At 45.4% G+C, this 18,685-nt stretch overlaps 1 protein-coding gene across 1 annotated transcript in view; it reads left to right on the forward strand.

Moving 5' to 3' along the window:
• Positions 1 to 18,685, forward strand: part of LOC145410978 (inactive tyrosine-protein kinase 7-like) — a 393,412-nt gene that overhangs the window by 351,303 nt on the left and 23,424 nt on the right. Inside the window, exons 12-17 of the mRNA XM_080281034.1 lie at positions 24 to 171; positions 878 to 1,025; positions 2,469 to 2,596; positions 4,299 to 4,476; positions 5,171 to 5,697; positions 16,765 to 16,874. Coding sequence (XP_080137160.1) covers positions 24 to 171; positions 878 to 1,025; positions 2,469 to 2,596; positions 4,299 to 4,476; positions 5,171 to 5,697; positions 16,765 to 16,874 — 1,239 coding nt within the window. The remainder of the gene's footprint in view (positions 1 to 23; positions 172 to 877; positions 1,026 to 2,468; positions 2,597 to 4,298; positions 4,477 to 5,170; positions 5,698 to 16,764; positions 16,875 to 18,685) is intronic.

Consider the following 18,685-nt stretch of genomic DNA (forward strand, 5'->3'; position numbering starts at 1 on the left):
CTGTACTGGGCTTGTATATACAGATGGGTGAGGTTGGTGGAGATGGGGTGGAGAGTGTGGAGGGGAGGCTGGAGATTACTGGGGCAGAACTGAGGCACGCTGGGGAGTACCTCTGCGTGGCCACCTCACACCAGGGCTCCATCAACACCTCCATTACTCTGACAGTCATTGGTGAGTGAGATGGTATTGCGTGTTTTTCACAACATGAATATTAATAGCCCTTTTCAGCTCAGTTCATGAGTAAATGCCAGATTGGAGAGTCGACATGACTGGTTCAAGGAGACTGATTCCCACATCATAACTGGGGCTCATCAAATTTCATGCAAGCATCTCTTCCTACTGAAATTACGAGTTTGGACTAGTTCGGTCAGTTAAAAGTAGACAACTACATTGAGTGGATCTGGGAATGAGTGCATGATGAGTGGACGGAGAGAATGGCAAAGTTTAATATCTGTAAGTAAATATATACATCCAGTCTTCTGTACTCCAGGGAACCATTTGTTATACTGGTCTGTAATCGTATAACCAACAGTTGTACTTCTGGTGATTTAGTGGGCTAAGATAGATGTGGCTAATAAGGATTCAGTCTTAGGAATGATTGGAGTTATTGCTCACATAATATCCTTCGGGGGCAAATGATTGGTCTCCTTGCCTTAAATGTCTGAAGTGAGTAGCCTAGTCCCAAACCACTATGCTTCTTATTGGGCAACACAGGACTCGATGAGGGATGGGTGAGAGTTTAAATGGAAGGGTTGGGAGCTTTGTATTTATTTTAGTCCATGAATCATCTCACCGATCTAGGCAAATGTCCTTTGACGTTATGCTGCCAAGAATGGCTACTTTGATCTGTCAGTCTCACTCGTCTTTAATTCTGCAGAGAGCCCCGTTCTGGAGTGGGTGACTCCAGGTCCAGTTCAGGTAGACCGAGGAAGCACGTTGGTCCTGGAGTGTCATGCCCGAGGCTCACCATCCCCGTCCATACACTGGGACTACAACCACACCACACACACCTTTGACCCACACAGGTGACTGGATTGCTGGCAGATAAGTAGAAGTTGTGACTGGAAAAACTGTGTGTACTGTTTGATTACGGTTTAGTACACGTTCATGTGCTTGGTGGCATGGCTGGTAGAAGTTCTGGGTTGCAGGAGAGTAGCACCAGCATGCCTCAGTGTAAATGCGAGAAGTGACAGAAATTATTTTTTTCCGTCATAGAAACACCTCCAGGGAATTAGGGTGGTCTCCTAAGCTTCATTTATCTGGTTAATCGTAGTCTAGCCTCGGACCTTCTTATTCCTTGACCCTTCTGGGGCTCTCAATTGAGTAATAAAGAAATGGGTGTTACGATCTTCTTTTACTGTGAGACACCTCATACAAGATATGCACAATACTGATCATGCACTACAAAATGAACATGGCCCAAGTGCATTCTTACATGAAAGGGAAGATACATTTTTATGGTTAGCCTTTTGGCTGCTTCTTCTTGCATATACTGACAACGACTTGGGGTCCCTAACATTAACACTGCATGCAGCATACAAAAGGCACTAATGAAGAGCCTTCACGTGGTGGTGCTGTGCACCCTGTGTGGTACTAAGCAGCTGCGGGATCCACCCACTACCCAGGAGCCAAACCTCCTCATATTTCCCTGCAACTCGCTGAGGGGAAGGACCCTGGACTGATCCTAGAGAGGAGCTGTCTACCACAACGAAGCGTCGATTCCCTGCGTGGTGTACGCGTATTGAACTCGCTGGACAGCCCTCAGAGGCAGTTACTTACCTGTAGTCGACGGGTTTGCTGGGCTAGACGGACCGGAGTTAAGCAACAACAAAAGCACACACAATGCCGATTTTAAAAAAGTTAATAAGTCCAATAAAATGAGTGTTTTGTGTTACCCTGAAGCTGGCCTAGAACATTTAGTGAAGGAGGAGACAGAGGGGAGGTCACACGAATATTGTGCTTGAGTGCAGAAGGGGTGCTTCTCTTCCGGTCTTGGCTAATAAAATCTAGAAGGATGTGATAGTGATCAGAGGCTAGGATGCTGAACACCTTGGGGATTTATGATCCAAGCAGGTGTAACTGATGTTTAACATAACCCAATGACATGAGGCAAAAATTCTAGCTACCACCACCACACCAGCCCTGAATACAACATCTCTGGCAGCATCAGTATACACGTTGAATATAAACAATCAATCAGTAACAGGAAAGAGTGTCTGGCACCATCTCCTTCATGTAGGAGGATTACTGAACTTCAAGGAACAATTTGTCTAGCCTCTACCCTGCGTCAGGCCCAAATATGTTAATGATGCAGAACTTAATAATAAACTGATGCTATGAGCTCGTAAAGAGGGAGATAAGTGGTCATATTATCTCCGCTATATGTGTAACCCATGGGTAAACCAAAGTATCAGTCTCATGCTCATGCACGTCACTAGCTGCACTGTTACTGTTTGTTGTGTTTTCAGGGTGGAGGTGCACATGAATGGAACACTGGAGGTGAGCCATGTTCGGTGGGAGGACGGGGGAGTGTACGGCTGCACTGCTGGAAATGTGGGGGGATTGGTGAGGGCTGAGATATCTGTAGCTGTCACAGGTAAGTAGTTACGGTACCACTTGATTGTGTTTTGGATGGACAGTATCTTACTATGCACCCAAAACATGCCATAATGCAGCTTCACTTTGAATATGACACCACGTTGCTAGTACTTCTTACCTAAAACATGTTAACATATTCTAGCAGGAATGTAATTTGTCATGAATAAGTTCAAGTAGCACATCATACAGTTTAACAGAATTAGCTACCGGTATATTCGTAGTCATTCCTAAGCTGGATATAATCGTCCTTTTTTAACCAAATGAATTAGGCTTAAAAAGTAAGTTATCGGGCTGAAGGGATCAATAAGGGGTGTTTCTTACCCCTTTGGTTTGAGAGGCCACTCTTAAGCTGAACTAAATCAATATGACATTTTCCTAAAATAACAAGTAAGGAAGTAGTGGTGGTAGATCAAACCCAGACTCTCTGATCAAGCAGACCCATCAACTGCAGGCAAACAATCGCCCTTGCACGTCTGGCCCGTGCAGTGAACTGATGTTTCCTTGCAGTGGACAGTACCTCACCACAGCGAGGCGCGGGGAATTGTGTAAAGATTTCGTTCCTGGATAGACACTGCATTCGTGTCTTCACCAACTTAACAGGGGCACAATAATAGGCTCCACATCATCCAATTATCTGGTAATATAGTTAGCACCCAGCGTTGTAAATGGTCTCCCAGGTTATTAAATAAAAAAATAACTCTGGGCTTCTCGCTCAGTGTAGAGTCTTCTAAGAAAGAGGTAGGCAGCATTACAATATGTAAGAGGATGATGGTAGACACCACCTGCCACTCATGGAAGTACTAGATTATATGCAGGACCATATGGGTTTCACTAGAGCGAAGCACTTTGCGTTTGGAATTCCTTTGGGAAGTAGTGAAGTACCATATGTGGCTTCACAAGAGGGATCACCTTGCGTATGAAAATCCTTTGGGTGCTAAAATGAAACACTGTATAAGACTTCGCTAGTGAACCACCTTGCCTGTGAAATCCTTAGGCATGACTGACTAACTGGGCCGCTTCTAGAGATGTTCCAGCAACAAAAAGAGAAGCACGTCCTTGGCCTGAAGGGGTTAATATTGAACAAGTACAGTACAGGTATAGAGAACAGAGTCATTGCTGAATTAATTCACAAGAGTGTCAGTTTATTTATTTGTTACTACTAGTTACTTGAGTACTCTTACATTCAGTATACAACAGAATAACCCTCTGTCTGCAACAAATTTCTAGGGGCTCAATAAAATTCTCTAATAAGCAGGAATAATACTTCAGATTCTTTTTCCTCAGTCAATAAGTTAACTGTGATGATCTTTTAAAACTTCTGGTTCCCTATGTGTCCCAAGCATAGCAAACTCATGCGTTGTTCGCTGAAACAAAATAAGCAGTAGGCCTTTCACAACCAAAGGGTTAACAAAAGTACACCTGAACATAAAATTATACTTATTTCGATACTTAAGTTTCGATACATGATTTTGCTGAATTAAGAAATCTTTCTTGTTAGAAAGTCACCTTACTTAATTTCTCAATTAAATCGGCAATTTCAAGAAACAGTCTTACAGTGTTGTGTGAGAAATTGCTCCATATGGAATAACTTCAGACATATTCAGTTTTAAGCATTTTTTCTCCCCAGCTTGAGTTTCCTGAAAAGTTAGAACCATCAGCATGTTTATATCACAAGAGTAATCAGTTTTATTTTCTGGTAGGGGAAACTTCCAAACTTCTGGGTCGAACAGTAGGTGTGGCAGTGGGTGGCGCCTCATCATACATTGCCTTGGTAGGTGCAATGCTCATATACTGCAGACAGCGGCGGCAGCGGCACAAACACTCACCCCAGCGGCCTACAGCAGGTAAACAATGGCCCTTTCCGAAACCAGACCTGCAGTATGAGGCAGGCAAAAGAAACCCAGTTATGCAGAACCTGATTAGGATACTCTGAAAACTGGTCAGGCATATATATGTGTGTGTGTGTGTGTGTGTGTGTGTGTGTGTGTGTGTGTGTGTGTGTGTGTGTGTGTGTGTGTGTGTGTGTGTGTGTGTGTGTGTGTGTGTGTGTGTGTGTGTGTGTGTGTGTGTGTGTGTGTGTGTGTGTGTGTGTGTGTGTGTGTGTGTGTGTGTGTGTGTGTGTGTGTGTGTGTGTGTGTGTGTGTGTGTGTGTGTGTGTGTGTGTGTGTGTGTGTGTGTGTGTGTGTGTGTGTGTGTGTGTGTGTGTGTGTGTGTGTGTGTGTGTGTGTGTGTGTGTGTGTGTGTGTGTGTGTGTGTGTGTGTGTGTGTGTGTGTGTGTGTGTGTGTGTGTGTGTGTGTGTGTGTGTGTGTGTGTGTGTGTGTGTGTGTGTGTGTGTGTGTGTGTGTGTGTGTGTGTGTGTGTGTGTGTGTGTGTGTGTGTGTGTGTGTGTGTGTGTGTGTGTGTGTGTGTGTGTGTGTGTGTGTGTGTGTGTGTGTGTGTGTGTGTGTGTGTGTGTGTGTGTGTGTGTGTGTGTGTGTGTGTGTGTTTTACCTGTTGTGGTCATTCTTTGTAACAAAGCTTCTGAGAGGAAAGAATAATGCCAGCAAAAACATGCGTAAGAAAACTGATCAGTATAGCACTGAAAGAACTTAAGAAATCTGAGGTCAGTGTTATATTGTCAAGTACAGTTTCTCATCCCTTTAATTTTCCAGATGGGACAGAAGCTCAACAAAATCCAGAGGAACAAGAGCAGCTGATGTACACAGCTTACCCTGGTGGCGGTGTTCAACAACCGCACGTGATAGGGGAACCTATTCCAGCTGTTCCACCCACAAAGACTGTCCCTAGACCCGACCCACCCCCCTCCCGCCCACATCTTCAGCTCTCCCAAGCTTCCACTCATACCCTGGCCACCTCCACTAATCTAGGTCTCTCTCAAGCATCCACTCGGACACTTGGGGGCTCCTCTGCTTCTACCCAGCGCTGCTCCTCACCTCTCCATCCCACTTCCTCCCCACCCTCCCCACAGAGCGCAGTAGGCCCAGGGTTGAACAAGACTGGACTGTACATGCGCCCTACTGAATACACTCTCCCTGGTGCACATTCGCAGGACAAGCCAACCATACAGAGGGACGATATACAAGTGCTTCTGACATTAGGTAGGCAACACAAAAATGTATAATTGCACGAACTTTATATCTGAACTAAGAAAGTACTGTAATTACTGGCACCAGTTCCATTGTTTTACTGTAGGCTACTCAGGAGTAATGGAATGTCTTGAAAGATGCTGTGAGGCACAGGCAGTGGCTGTTAAGTAAACTGGTGAAGCGAGAGAGAGAGAGAGAGAGAGAGAGAGAGAGAGAGAGAGAGAGAGAGAAATAAGAACTAGCACCACGCCCACGAGGACTATACGGCACTAAAACCGATGTATAAAAATGACGGGTATGATATGGTGCACTAAAAGCAAAGGGGAAGGCGGGGTAGACACTAACTGTAAGGTAAGATACGGGTTTGAGATAGGAAGCGCATAAGGTGTGTGATGGAAAACACAGGGGATTCACCAAGAAGATCGGCTAAGGTAGGGGGACATCCAAGGGAGTAAAGGAACGGAAGAGTCCGTCTGCGCACGGCGTGGAACCGAGGGCAATCAAGCAAATGGTGGGCCGTGAGTGGAGCCTGGCAACATTGACAGGTCGGAGGAGTGCCTCCTGACATTAGAAAGCCATGTGTGATCCGTGTGTGACCAAGGCGCAAACGGGCTAGGGCTGTTGCCCAACGCCTGTTGCGATGGGAAGACGACTGCCAGGGAGTGACAGTATGTGTGATGGAGCGGAGTTTGTTATCATCTGTAGATGTCCATTCTGCTTGCCACCGTTGGCCAAGGAGACGGGTAACAATCGGGAAATAATCAGTTGCTGGGATAGGACGAGGTGTGACAGAGCGAGAGGTGACAGCTGTACGTGCCAGGCAATCAACCCTCTCGTTACCCGGTATCCCAACGTGGCTTGGGACCCAACAGAAGGAGACAGACTTCAATCTGGTGGTAATACGGAACAACCATTCTTGTATCTCCAACACTAGCGGGTTGCTGGCCGGGACAGACTGAATACCATGTAGTGCACTAAGTGAATCTGTGAAAATAACAAAAGTGTGTAAACTGGAACGGTATATAACACGAAGGGCCAGTAAAATGGCCAGCAGTTCGGCAGTGAAAATACTGGCAACAGGTGGAAGGCGGATCTGATAGGTATGGTCTGGGAAAAGAACAGCAAAACCCGAGCCCACAGAAGACTTAGAGCCGTCTGTGTACACTGGGGTCGCTGAGGAGTGACAACACATATGATCCATAAAAAGATGACAGAGTTCATGTGGGGTGGAAGAGGACTTTGGGCGGGAGAGCAGGGCATCACAAACAAGAGGGCGAGGAAGAAGCCAAGGCGGAAACATAGAATCTCTCAGAGGGAGAACAGAAATAGCAGCGAAAGAAAGGGATGCAAGTAAGTTGGAGACCCTACAAGGAAAAGATGAAGCTGAGGGCGGAAAAGGAGGGGAGAGGCGCATAACAGAGGAAGGGAAACCTGCAGATGGGTGTTGAAGAAGGCGAATGTGGTAACGGAGAGTTAGCTTGTCACGTCTGGAGGACAGAGAGGGTATACCCGACTCAACATACAGGCTCGTAACCGGGGTGGAGCGAAAAGCACCCAACGCCAGACATAAACCATGATGGTGAACAAAATCTAGGAGCTGAAGGGAGGAAGATGAGGCAGGTGCATAAACCTGACAGCCATAATCAATCTTTGACAAAACTAAGACAATAATGAGACGGAGCAGAGTTGTACTGTCTGCACCCCAGGACATATGACTAAGAGTTTGTAATAACCGAAGTCTGAGGGACGCAGAGGTCTTAAGGGAAGTGAGATGCAGGGACCAAGTCAGTCGAGAATCAAAGACAAGGCCAAGGAAAGGGGCTGATAATCGATATGGCAGGGGGGTACCACACAGTGTAAGAGGGGGTTGAGGGATTGAATGACGGGTCATAAAAGTTATAGCACAGAATTTCGTGGGGGAGAATTTAAAGCCATGATTCGTGGCCCACCCTGCAGCGGCATCTATAGCTGATTGAAGCAGGGCTCGTAAGGCCAAGACACCCGCTCCAGTGGCATATATAGCAAAACCATCTACATACAATGAACCACGAACACCGTGTGGTAGAGATGAAATGATATCATTTACTGCAAGGATAAAAAGAGTAGTGCTAAGCACACATCCCTGTGGGACACCCTCATGTTGTACATAAGACCGGGATAAGACATGCTGAAGGCGTACACAGAAGGTCCAGTTACAAAGAAAGTTCTGTAAGAAGACCCCCATATTGCCATTAATTCCGGAGTGTCGTAGAACACGGAGAATGTTATACCTCCAGACCGTATCACAGGCCTTTTCGAGATAAGAAAAACACAGCTATGACCATCTTTGAGTTAGTGAAGGCTTGTTGGATGAAGGTTGCTAGCCTCATCAGGGGATCTAGGGTACTTCACCCCTTGCGGTACCCATATTGTAAGGGCGAGATCGCACAACGTGATTCTAAATGCCATCGTAGGCGAGAGTTTACCATACGTTCCATCAGTTTGCACAGACAGCTAACAAGAGCAATAGGGCGATAATCTCCAGGTGACGACCCAGATTTGCCAGGTTTAAGGAATGGTAGGAGGTAGGCCTGTCTCCATTCATTAGGGAAGTTTCCAGTGGACCATATAGTATTATATATTCTAAGCAGAAAGTGAAGGGCCGGCTGGGACAGATGTTTTATCATGTTGTAGTGTACACCATCAGGTCCCTCACAGGGACTGAACTGGAGAAAGGGGCATTGTACGCCGCATCTGACAACAGTATGAACTGTAAGGGCGTCCGTTCTGAACGTCTTTTGGTTGTTAAAAATGTTGGGGGGAGATGGGATCCACTGCTAATCTGACTAAAATGGTGACCCAGAAGACTGGCAACCTGAAAAACATTGCCTAAGGCTCCATCATTGGTGGTGAGGACTGGAGTCGGGTTTCGTGACCATTTACCCGCTTTTTTCCTGATGCGTGACCATATCCGTGGAATGGGTGTGTCTGAGACAAAAGTAGAGACATAAGACATCCAGCTGTCCTTTTTTGCTCGACGGATTGTGCGGCGAAGGAAAGCATTAGCTTGATGAAAAAGTATAAATGCTTGGACCTCCAACATAGTGCCCTTTTTCCTACGGAAGCTCTTCCACCTGGCCCTCTTGACCTGGAGGGCTGAATTGCATTGGTTATTCCACCATGGCACACATTTCAATGACATGGGACGGGAGGTACGCGGAATAGAGGCTTGGGCAGCCGTAAGGAGAAAGGTACGGCAACAGGAAAGCATAGCACTTGGACCATGGCAGAGCGGAAGAGGAGTGGGAGGAACAGCTTGGGATGTAAAGGTTGCCCAATCTGCCCTATCAAAACGCCATCGAGGAGGGCCGGGGACTGGAAAGTATGACGTGGGGGTTAGGAGGATTGGAAAATGGTCCGTGGCACAGTAATCATTCAAGACCAACCAAGTGAAGTCCAAGGAAAGCGTTGGGGTGCAGAGGGACAGGTCAATGGCAGAGAAAGTTCGAGTACGGTTGTCAAAATGGGTTGGGGAATCAGTGTTAAAAATGTATAAATCATGGGCAAGGAGGAAATCCTCCAAGGAGCGCCCACGTGCAGTTAAAACAGAGTCACCCCAGAGGGGGTTCCGACAGTTAAAATCACCTAAAAGCAGGATAGGAGGGGGAAGGTCAGATAAAAGTTGATCGAGGTCCGTAAAACTGATGGGCACTGAAGGGGAGAGATATAGTGAGACCACTGTAATCCACCGAGATAGAAACACTCTGGCGAAGGTACATTTGATAGTAGTTGTAATCGAAAGGGTTTGAAAAGGAATGTCAACATGTATCAGGAGACAGGTATCATACTGGGAATGTGGTAGACTCAGCTATGAATAAGACGGAATGGGGGGAGGGAGGGGAGGCGTGTCTCTTGTAGGCAGAGAATCGGGGGGTTATATTGTGAAATTAAAAACCGCAGGTCTGGCCGATGTGTCGAAAAACTGCGGACATTCCATTGTTTGATGGAAGCCATTGTGTAAAATAAAAACTAATAACTGTTTGGAAGAACAAGGTCTGGTCGGTAAGTTTGCTGTGGGCCGTAAGACTTTGTATGTTACTAAAACTTTGAAACACCAAATAAAAGTAAAACCTAAAAGAGAAATAGTGTCTAGGAAAGATAAAAGGAAATTAATACTAAAGATAAAATATACAGGAAGTAAAATATAAATACATAGGAAATAAAATAAATTACACTGGGAGTAAAATATAGTACAATGGAAGTAAAATATATTACAGAATAATAAATCATCGAGTTGTTACGATTGTAGGAATAGGGGTAGAAGGTGGAACTGGTGAACGAGCAGGACGGTCACCATAGCCTGGAGGCATGGGGAGAGATAGAGGGGATGGATTACTGGAAGTAGAAGAGGAGGGGGGTAAAGAGGAGGAGACAGAAGGTGAAGGAGGGGGAGATGAAAGAGGGAGAGGAGTAGGAGGGAGGTCAGGTGGCACAGGATGAATTTCAACAGAGTGGGTGGAAGGAGAGGGTACAGCACTGTTTGCTGAATCTGGCGTAGAAGTTAAAATGTAATCCACAATCTTGGAGATCGTTTCACTGTCGTCATCTCCAGAGGGTTTTGTGCTACAATTTGCCAGCTGTGGATTAGTCCGGGGACGTGGCTGAGGAGACTGCTGAGATGTAGACTTTGACGCGGGAGGGTGTATCGATCGAGAGGGGCGGGTATTCGTCGCAAGAACTTTACGAGTCGGAGAAGCAGGATGATGGACAGGAAAGGTTTTAGAGTCTGACACAATGGGTAGTCTGTGCTTACCACTAGAGGAGGATGGGGGTCAGATAGTACCGGTACGTTGGGCCAGAGGCGTCAAACGGCCGGTATGAGAGAGAGAATTGGAGTGAGAGGAGGGACGAGACTGGGAATGACGGGAAGGACGGGGAGAGGGAATAGGTAAGGAAAGGGATGAAGAGGAGGTAGGGGTAGAGGAATCTAAAACAGAGAAAGAATTAGAGACAGGAACAAGAGGAGTCTGTAAGGGGGGGATTGAGGTAGAAAGGGGTTTAGGTAGAGAGGAGGGAGAGGTGGAAATAGGAGTGCTAGGAGGAGGAGAAGAGGAGACAACAGTTACAGAAGTAGGTATAGAGTGAGAGGTGGGAAGGCGAGAGGAGAGAGGAGATGAAGAGGGGACAGATGCAGAAGGGAAAGAAGAAATGGTTCTGGGATTAGAAGTTATTACGGGAGGAGGACGGGCTACACATGCACATTAGGGTGATGACCGAGACTGCAAACTCTGTGACGAGCCTCATGAAGGGAAAGGCCAGTTTTCCAGCGGACGTTAGACACTTCTGCTTCAAAGAGGTAGGCAGGACAATGTCGGTAGGAGGCAGAATGGTCACCTTGACAATTTGGGCAGCATTGGATGATGGAAATGCAGTCTGAGGTGGTCTGACTGGCCAGTGCCCAGTTGTCGCAGACTGCGAATGATTGGCAGTACTTGGTTGGATGGCCAAAGCCAACAAGATGTGCATTGACGGGGAGGTGGAATATATTCGCGTACTTGGAGAACAGTGCCTCCAATGATGACTGTGGGAGGCAGATCGCGAGAGGCAAAAATATTTTAACAATATTAGCCGACTCTTGGCGTCGTCCACGAGGAGGAATTGTATAGCAATGAACTGATCGTATTGGGTGATGTTGTTCTGATAGGATTAGTTCAATATCATTAGTACAATCCGGGAAAGCCCTCTGGCCGAAGGACATCGAAGATGGTAAACGTACAGTGCCTGTGGTAGAACTGAGCTGGATGTCTGGGGACAAGGAGATGGGTTGTCCTGCATTATTGACCAGGGATGTAACCTTCTTGGCTTGGGCAGCACCGTGAACGACAAGAAGGCAGGAACCATTCGGACAGGCCGAGAAAGTGACATCCCTGCCTACTTGTCGATGGAGACAGAGGTGGAGTGAGAGGTCGACGGTCGTGTCCTATACGTTGAAATTTTTTGACCATATCTGCTTACCGAAAATTGAGGAGGTGAGGGAAGGGGCAGGGATATAAGAAGAAGGACGAGGTCGGGAGAGGGAAACAGAGGACATGGAAAGATTAGAGGCAGGAAGTGGAGGAGGAAGGTAAGGATGAAGTGTGACAATAGTAGAAGCGCTGACTGAAGTAGACGGAGCAGAAGCTGGAGGAGTGGAAGACACAGTAGGCGAGGAGGATGGGATCTTTAATACAATCGAGCGTGTAGGAGGAGGGGAAGAGATCGAGGCCATAGTTGAAAGGGGGTCCCGGGTCGTCACCATAATCGGGTGAGAAGAAGTAATAATATCCATATAATGTGAATTGGTAGACTTCACCACCCCACCCCCCACCCACCACGGAGCCCAACGAGGGGAGGCTGATGTTGGGTTCAACTCACCCAACAGCCCCAGGGATAGTGGGAGAGGTATACGCGGACACGGGTTGGTGTGGGGTGGCAGCCGCAGACCAATGCGGTGCCCACCAAACAGTGCCCGCTTGACCCTAGCCGAGGTTGACTGAGTCAACACACGGCCAGCCGATTTGCCCAGCGGGGCCACACTGGACCACCTGTCTTACCCCAACCCCCCTACCAAAGGAGCGTGTTGCCCACCACAGGGAACTACACCCTGCCCCATGGTGGACTCAACTCCCAGCTAGAGGGGCGCAGGGAATATACGGGTCGCCACGCACAGCAAACACGTGGGGAGGGAGTAGTCTCACCCGAGATGACAAAAAGGGGCGGAGACTAGTATCATCACCTAAGGCCTCCACTATTTGGTGATGATAGGGGAAGAGGAAGAAGCAATAGGGTAAGGAAAAGAACCTCACAAAATTAGTTGAGGCAGCGACAGGGACCCAAGGAGAGGTGAGAGGGTAGAGTAGAGACCCAGAGAGAGAGAGAGAGAAAAAAAAAATGTATATATATATATATATATATATATATATATACATATATTATATATATTATATATATATATATATATATATATATATTATATATATATATATATATATATATATATATATATATATATATATATATATATTATATATTATGTATTGAGTTGTACTGTCAAAAAGAGTGAGTTTCAACATACAATGAGAGTAAAGGGTAAGAACTTCAGGAAATTAAAAGCAATTTCGAGGATGAGCTGGAAAAGATAATAGACAAAAGGAGTGGACGGAAAAGGAAAAAACAAATAAGACTAGAGGCCACCCCAAAGGGGGAACCACACCAGCCGCGAACCGATACATATCTAGCGCGGCTCGGAATATGACCTTGACCTTGACCTACTTTCACCAATTTCGAACTCGTAATAGATTATCGTTTCTGCTACACACCTGTACAATTATGTGATGGTATCCTGAGCGGTTGCGAAGTTATCTTGGTAACAGACACACACACCTTGGCCTACTTTCCCCAATTTCGAACTCGTACGAGATTTTCATCACTACTATATACCTGTAAAATTTTGTGAAGTTATCTTGAGCGATTGCGAAATTATCGTGCTAGCTGATACACACACAGACCGACAAATTAAAAACAATACCAGCTTCGCTATCGCCGTTGGTAAAAATATGCTAGCAGAAAACATGGTAAGTGAGAGATAGGGAAAGCATTTCAACCACGTTCTGAATGTAAACGGTTACAGGAGGGCTAAGGCAACTTCAGAAATACTGAAGGAAGGAGGAAGAAGAATGTGAAGCAAGTGAGCATTTATGAACGTAATGGCAGTTTTTAAGTTAATGACTGGAAATACAGTATATGGGACATAAGCCACTGCTCATTAATTACTTTTACAACAGTAGTAGTAATAAGATTGACTGAATACAATTAAAATCTGGCGGCGCAACTGCCCGGGCCCTACGCCGCCGGTTAGTAGTAAGTATTTTATTATTTTCAGTGGCTACAGGTCCCTTCTACTCAATATTGAATCTTTTAATTGACCTCCTATTATTTGGATTTTAATAATAGTCGCTAGTATTACCAAGGCAGGGAAAAGGATTTGTTTGTTGAGGTGCTGCACATGTCAGTGTGTTGGACAAAAAGAGCGCAGATAACGTGGCTAGCCCCAGTCTCAGTTTTGCTTTCCCAGTTGTACAAAATTTTCCTCTAGTCTGGATACCCTTCTCTTTTGCTGGCAGGAGGAACGAGATACCGTACCCTTGCTAGTAGTATATTAAGAATGATTAACCTCTAATTTTGACCTTTAATATCCTTTGATACCTCGTTGGGTTGGAAGGGTTTTATGGCCTGTCTGAAAGTCGGGCATACCCCTTGTCTCCGACAGGTACGGTAATTACTGAAGGGTCGCCATCACCCATACTGTGAAGACTGTGCAGCACTTGTTAGATGAGTGTCCTAGTAAGGGGAATGTAAGGAAGAGTCTCTTCTTGGAGCGCGGTAGGAGGAAGAGAGCTCCCTTTCCTCCATTGTTGGGGAGGGTAGCCTGCCTACAGTCCTTGCAGTAGGGCTTTGAGATTTCTTGATATTCTAAACTTCTCAAAAATTTGCATGGCTATATTCTAATGATCGTCATTCATTTAACTGATTTTTTGCACACCAAAATGTTAAGGTTTTTAGTTTATATGCTTTTGTAGAGTTTTTAATCCTTTATATTTTGCGTGGAAGAAGTTGAGAGGCAGAAGAGAGAGTTATATGTGGAAAGGAAGAGAGAGGTGAAAAGATTAGTAAGAGAGAGTAAGAAGAGAGTGGATGAGGAATTTGGAAGGAATTTGAGTGTAAAGTGGAGGGACTGTAAGAAAATGTTCTGGAGAGAAGTGAAAAGAGTAAGACAGGGTGGAAGTGAAGTTAGCAGGGGAGTGAAAGATAAACATGGTAGATTACTAGTGGAGAAGGGAGAAAAAGTGAGCAGATGGAGAGAACACTTTAAGGAATTGTTGAACGTAGAGGATGGAAGTAATGCGAGTATAAGTGGCTGGGGAATGGCTGGGAGAAGGAGGGAGGTGAGAAGACAGGTAGAAATCAGTAGGATAGAGGTTGTGGAAGCAATGAAGAAAGTTAAATCGGGGAAAGCCCCAGGAATTGATGGAGTGTGTGGTGAGATGCTGAAGCATGGGGGAGAGATAGTAGTAGAATGGATGTGGAAGATGTGCAGATTGGCCTGGGAGGAAGGTAGAGTCCCGGAGGATTGGAAGTCGGGTATAATTATTCCCTTGTACAAAGGAAAAGGGGAAAAAGAAGTGTGTGGTAATCATAGGGGCATTTGTCTTCTTAGTATAATAGGAAAAGTGTATGGTAGGATACTTATAGACAGAGTTAGAGAAAGAACAGAGAAATTAGTTGGAGAAGAACAGGGAGGCTTTAGGAAGGGAAGAGGTTGTGTAGATCAGATATTCATTCTTAGATCTTTAGTGGAAAAGTTTCTAGAGAAGGGAAAGAAGTTGTATGCGGCTTTCATGGATTTGGAGAAAGCATATGACAGGGTGGATAGACAAGGATTGTGGAAAGTGTTAAGAATATATGGAGTAGATGGGAAGTTGTTGAATGCTGTGAAGAGTATGTATGATGGTGCTAAGGCTGCAGTGCGTGTGGATGGTGAACTAAGTGAATTTTCTCTCTTTGAAAGTTGGGTTGAAACAGGGATGTGTCATGTCTCCATGGTTGTTCAATCTGTACATGGATGGGGTAATAAAAGAGGTACAAGGTAGGGTAGTGGATGTTGGAGTGGCCCTGGTGAGAGAGGATAGTGTTTGGAAACTCCCTGTACTGTTGTTTGCAGATGATACTGTGTTGTTGAGTGAAGATGAAGGGGAGCTGCAAGGCTTGGTGGATGAGTTTGAGAGAGTGTGTAAGAAACGGAACCTAAAGGTGAATGTAGGGAAGAGTAAAGTGATGGTCTTTGAGAGAGGTGAAGTCAGTGAATGTATAGCGAGGTTGGATGGTGAGGAATTGGAAAATGTGAGTACGTTTAAGTATTTGGGTAGTGTGATGAGTAAGGATGGAGGTTTGGAGGGTGAAGTGCTTGAAAGGGTACAGCAGGGAAGAAAGGTTGCTGGTTCCTTGAAAGCAGTGATAAGAAACAGGGAAGTGAGCATGGAAGTAAAAAAGTTACTACATGACAGTATTGTGATACCAACTCTAACGTACGGAAGTGAAGCTTGGACGTTGTTGGAAGGACACAAGTCAAGAGTGAGAGCAGTGGAAATGAGTTATTTAAGAGGAGCTTGTGGAGTCACGTGGAGAGACAGGCTGACGAATGAGGATATAAAGGAGCGTTGTGGTGTTGATGTGGATGTGATAGGAAGCGTTGTGAGGAACACACTGAGGTGGTTTGGCCATGTGGAGAGGATGGAGGGTGAAAGACTGACGAAGAGAGTGTATGTGAGTGAGGTGGAGGGTGGAAGAGGGAGGGGGAGACCGAGGATGAGATGGAGGGATGGGGTGGAGAGGTATATGAGAGAGGGGGGTGTGAGTTGGGAGCAGGGTAGTGAAATGGCGGGGGACAGGGCGACTTGGAGGCGATTTGTTTGTGGCCACCCCAAACGGGATTGAGGCGTCTGGCAATAGATAGATAGATAGATAGATTTTGCCTAATGAGGTATCTTTTCGTATTTTTATTATATATACTTATGTGGGGGTTCAGTGGCAATGAACTTTGTTATGATGCCAAGAATACACGAAATGAAACAAACAGTCCCACCTCAAACTCACTCAAATACACTCATACTCATTCCAGCACGCTATTTGGTGTTGAAATGGACCTCCTTCATGTGGTGGCATTAATATAACCAGGCAGCTCTCTATTGTCCGGTTAGGCCTATGCAATCGTCCCTCATCTAGCTCTTCAACCCTCAAAAGGAGGATGGTTAACTGGAGGTGAAATGTTGCTTCAGCCTGCAGTCTATTGAATTCATGTCCAAATGTGCCTGGGGCCACACAACAACAACAACGGGTTTCTATTCACTGTCTCCATTTGCAAATACCATCAAGTATACACTCTCCAATCCTGTTATCAACTAATGTCTTTACTCCGTATCTTCACAGAACCCAGTTCTGTTATCGTTCGTAACTGCAGCAGGCCACAAATAATCATGCAGTTTTATTTGTCGGTTTTCTTAGGTCACGGAGAGTTCGGCGAGGTGCAGCTGGCTAGACTGAAGGCTGCTGCTGGGGAGGAGGGTGAAGGGGAAGATGCTCCCCCTGACCCAGAGAAGTTGGTCATGGTGAAGGTAATGTATAAAGACATATGTCCTACAATTGTGATTAGCTCTTTCATTCCAGTTTTTCATTGTAGGCTAATGCGATCATCACCAGACAATTTGATTCAGCTTCAGGGAGGGTATTTGTAATAAAAGGGTTATAGAAGGTTTTATCTATCCTAAAAAGGTTCTTCATTGTTGAACAAAATTTCTGGAAATAGCAAGAATTAAATATGAAACATGTCACTGGACTAACAGGGTGAAGATGGTTATGTTCTGTTCCCAAGGTACGACAGCAGAGAGTTCTGGCTTAAGTCCAAACCATTATTAGTTACAGTAATATTGCTTGGTCCTGATAGCAGGTAGTGTGTCCTTGTTAGTTAATGCCATACCCTAGTAATTATGGATTATTTTGCAGGGTAGGATCTCTTTAGTAATGTGTCATGATCTGTGAATAAATATTTAGTGTTCATTAATTTTTGTGATAGAAAATTAATTCCTGTTATTTATAGTTAGATGAATACTTTGAATTTTCGTGTGATGATAACTGAGGTGGGATGACAAGGTGAAGGTGCAGCTCCATTAGGACAGCACAAGATAGGTGCTTGCAAGCATTAATCAAGGACATAACTCTGAGTATGAAAATAACTTTCCATCACACAATGATGAGCTTTGGAATTTAAAAAAAAAAAAAATCCATTTTCAAACCCTAGGCATGTCGTGTCCTAATAGCTACAAGGCTACTCCTTCCCACACGTTATATTCCTTTGCTTTGGGTAACGTAGGGTATATCGCTCGGAAGAAAACACAACGCTGATAAGTTGATATTGCCAAAGGCAACATGCTACATCCCATGGACCTCCTCCTGGTTATCAACTGTGATCAGACAGTCCCAGGTGTTAATTAATATCCCGATCCCTGTCTCTTTTTTTTTTCTTTTTTCTTTTTTTTTTAAGCGCCTTTTTCAAAAACCATCTGTTTGGAGTTGTGTCCTTTGATGCCTTTTTTTCGGCTGTTCAATCTGTGTGTGGTGGTGTTCTTACCTTCCAAGTTCTAGAATTCCACTTCCTTCGTGGATCATTAGTAAGTTTTGACTACTCCAAGTTTTCAGATACGAAAGCATCTCTAGAAGCGACTCTATCTTTCTGTTTCTCACCAATGATTTTCGGACGCTAGGTGCTTCAGTCCCATAGACTTTAGCGAAGCCACACTACACCACGACATACCAACCTCACATCACACCACACGTTACCACCCTCACACCATACCACACCAATGGCTTTAACCGAAGGGTGCTGAAGCTCCTACATTGTGCTTTTGCACATGTTCATTTTCTGGGTGATCTTCCTCGAGTTCATCCCAATTTAGTCATCCTCGGGTCGTTTTTCCCTTCCCTTTATCCCTTCTCCCCCCTTTCCTAATCCATTTCTAGTCTCCTCCTTTTCCAGGGCTTTCCCTATGCCCTTTAGGCCTATGTGGCTTTCTTAAAGTGGTATGTTTTTTTTTTTTTTTCCTGGGTTTTCAGATATCTTGCCAGAGTCGAGCTGTGGCCTTGTTCAGTGGTCCGGGGCTTGTGGAGAGCATATAATTAAGTTGTGATGCCGACATTCCTCGGGAATGCTTTTGTGCAGGCTCCCCTCCCCCTTCCAGCAGTCAGAGCTAATGAAAGGCAGTGCTTGAACCCCACAGCTGGCTCCCATGTCCTAACCCATGTCCTATCATCCCTTGTATCAGGCGAAACGGATTTGTTTCACTGGGGTGTGATTTTACTGGCATGGTTGTTCCCTTTCTGTCAGACTGGAGACGATAGTGATCACCGATCTGTCGTTGCCGTGGCCTGC

The sequence above is a fragment of the Coenobita brevimanus genome, chromosome 87, assembly GCF_032717465.1.
Source record: "Coenobita brevimanus isolate Jiangsu-jjx chromosome 87, ASM3271746v2, whole genome shotgun sequence".
NCBI lineage: Eukaryota > Metazoa > Arthropoda > Malacostraca > Decapoda > Coenobitidae > Coenobita > Coenobita brevimanus.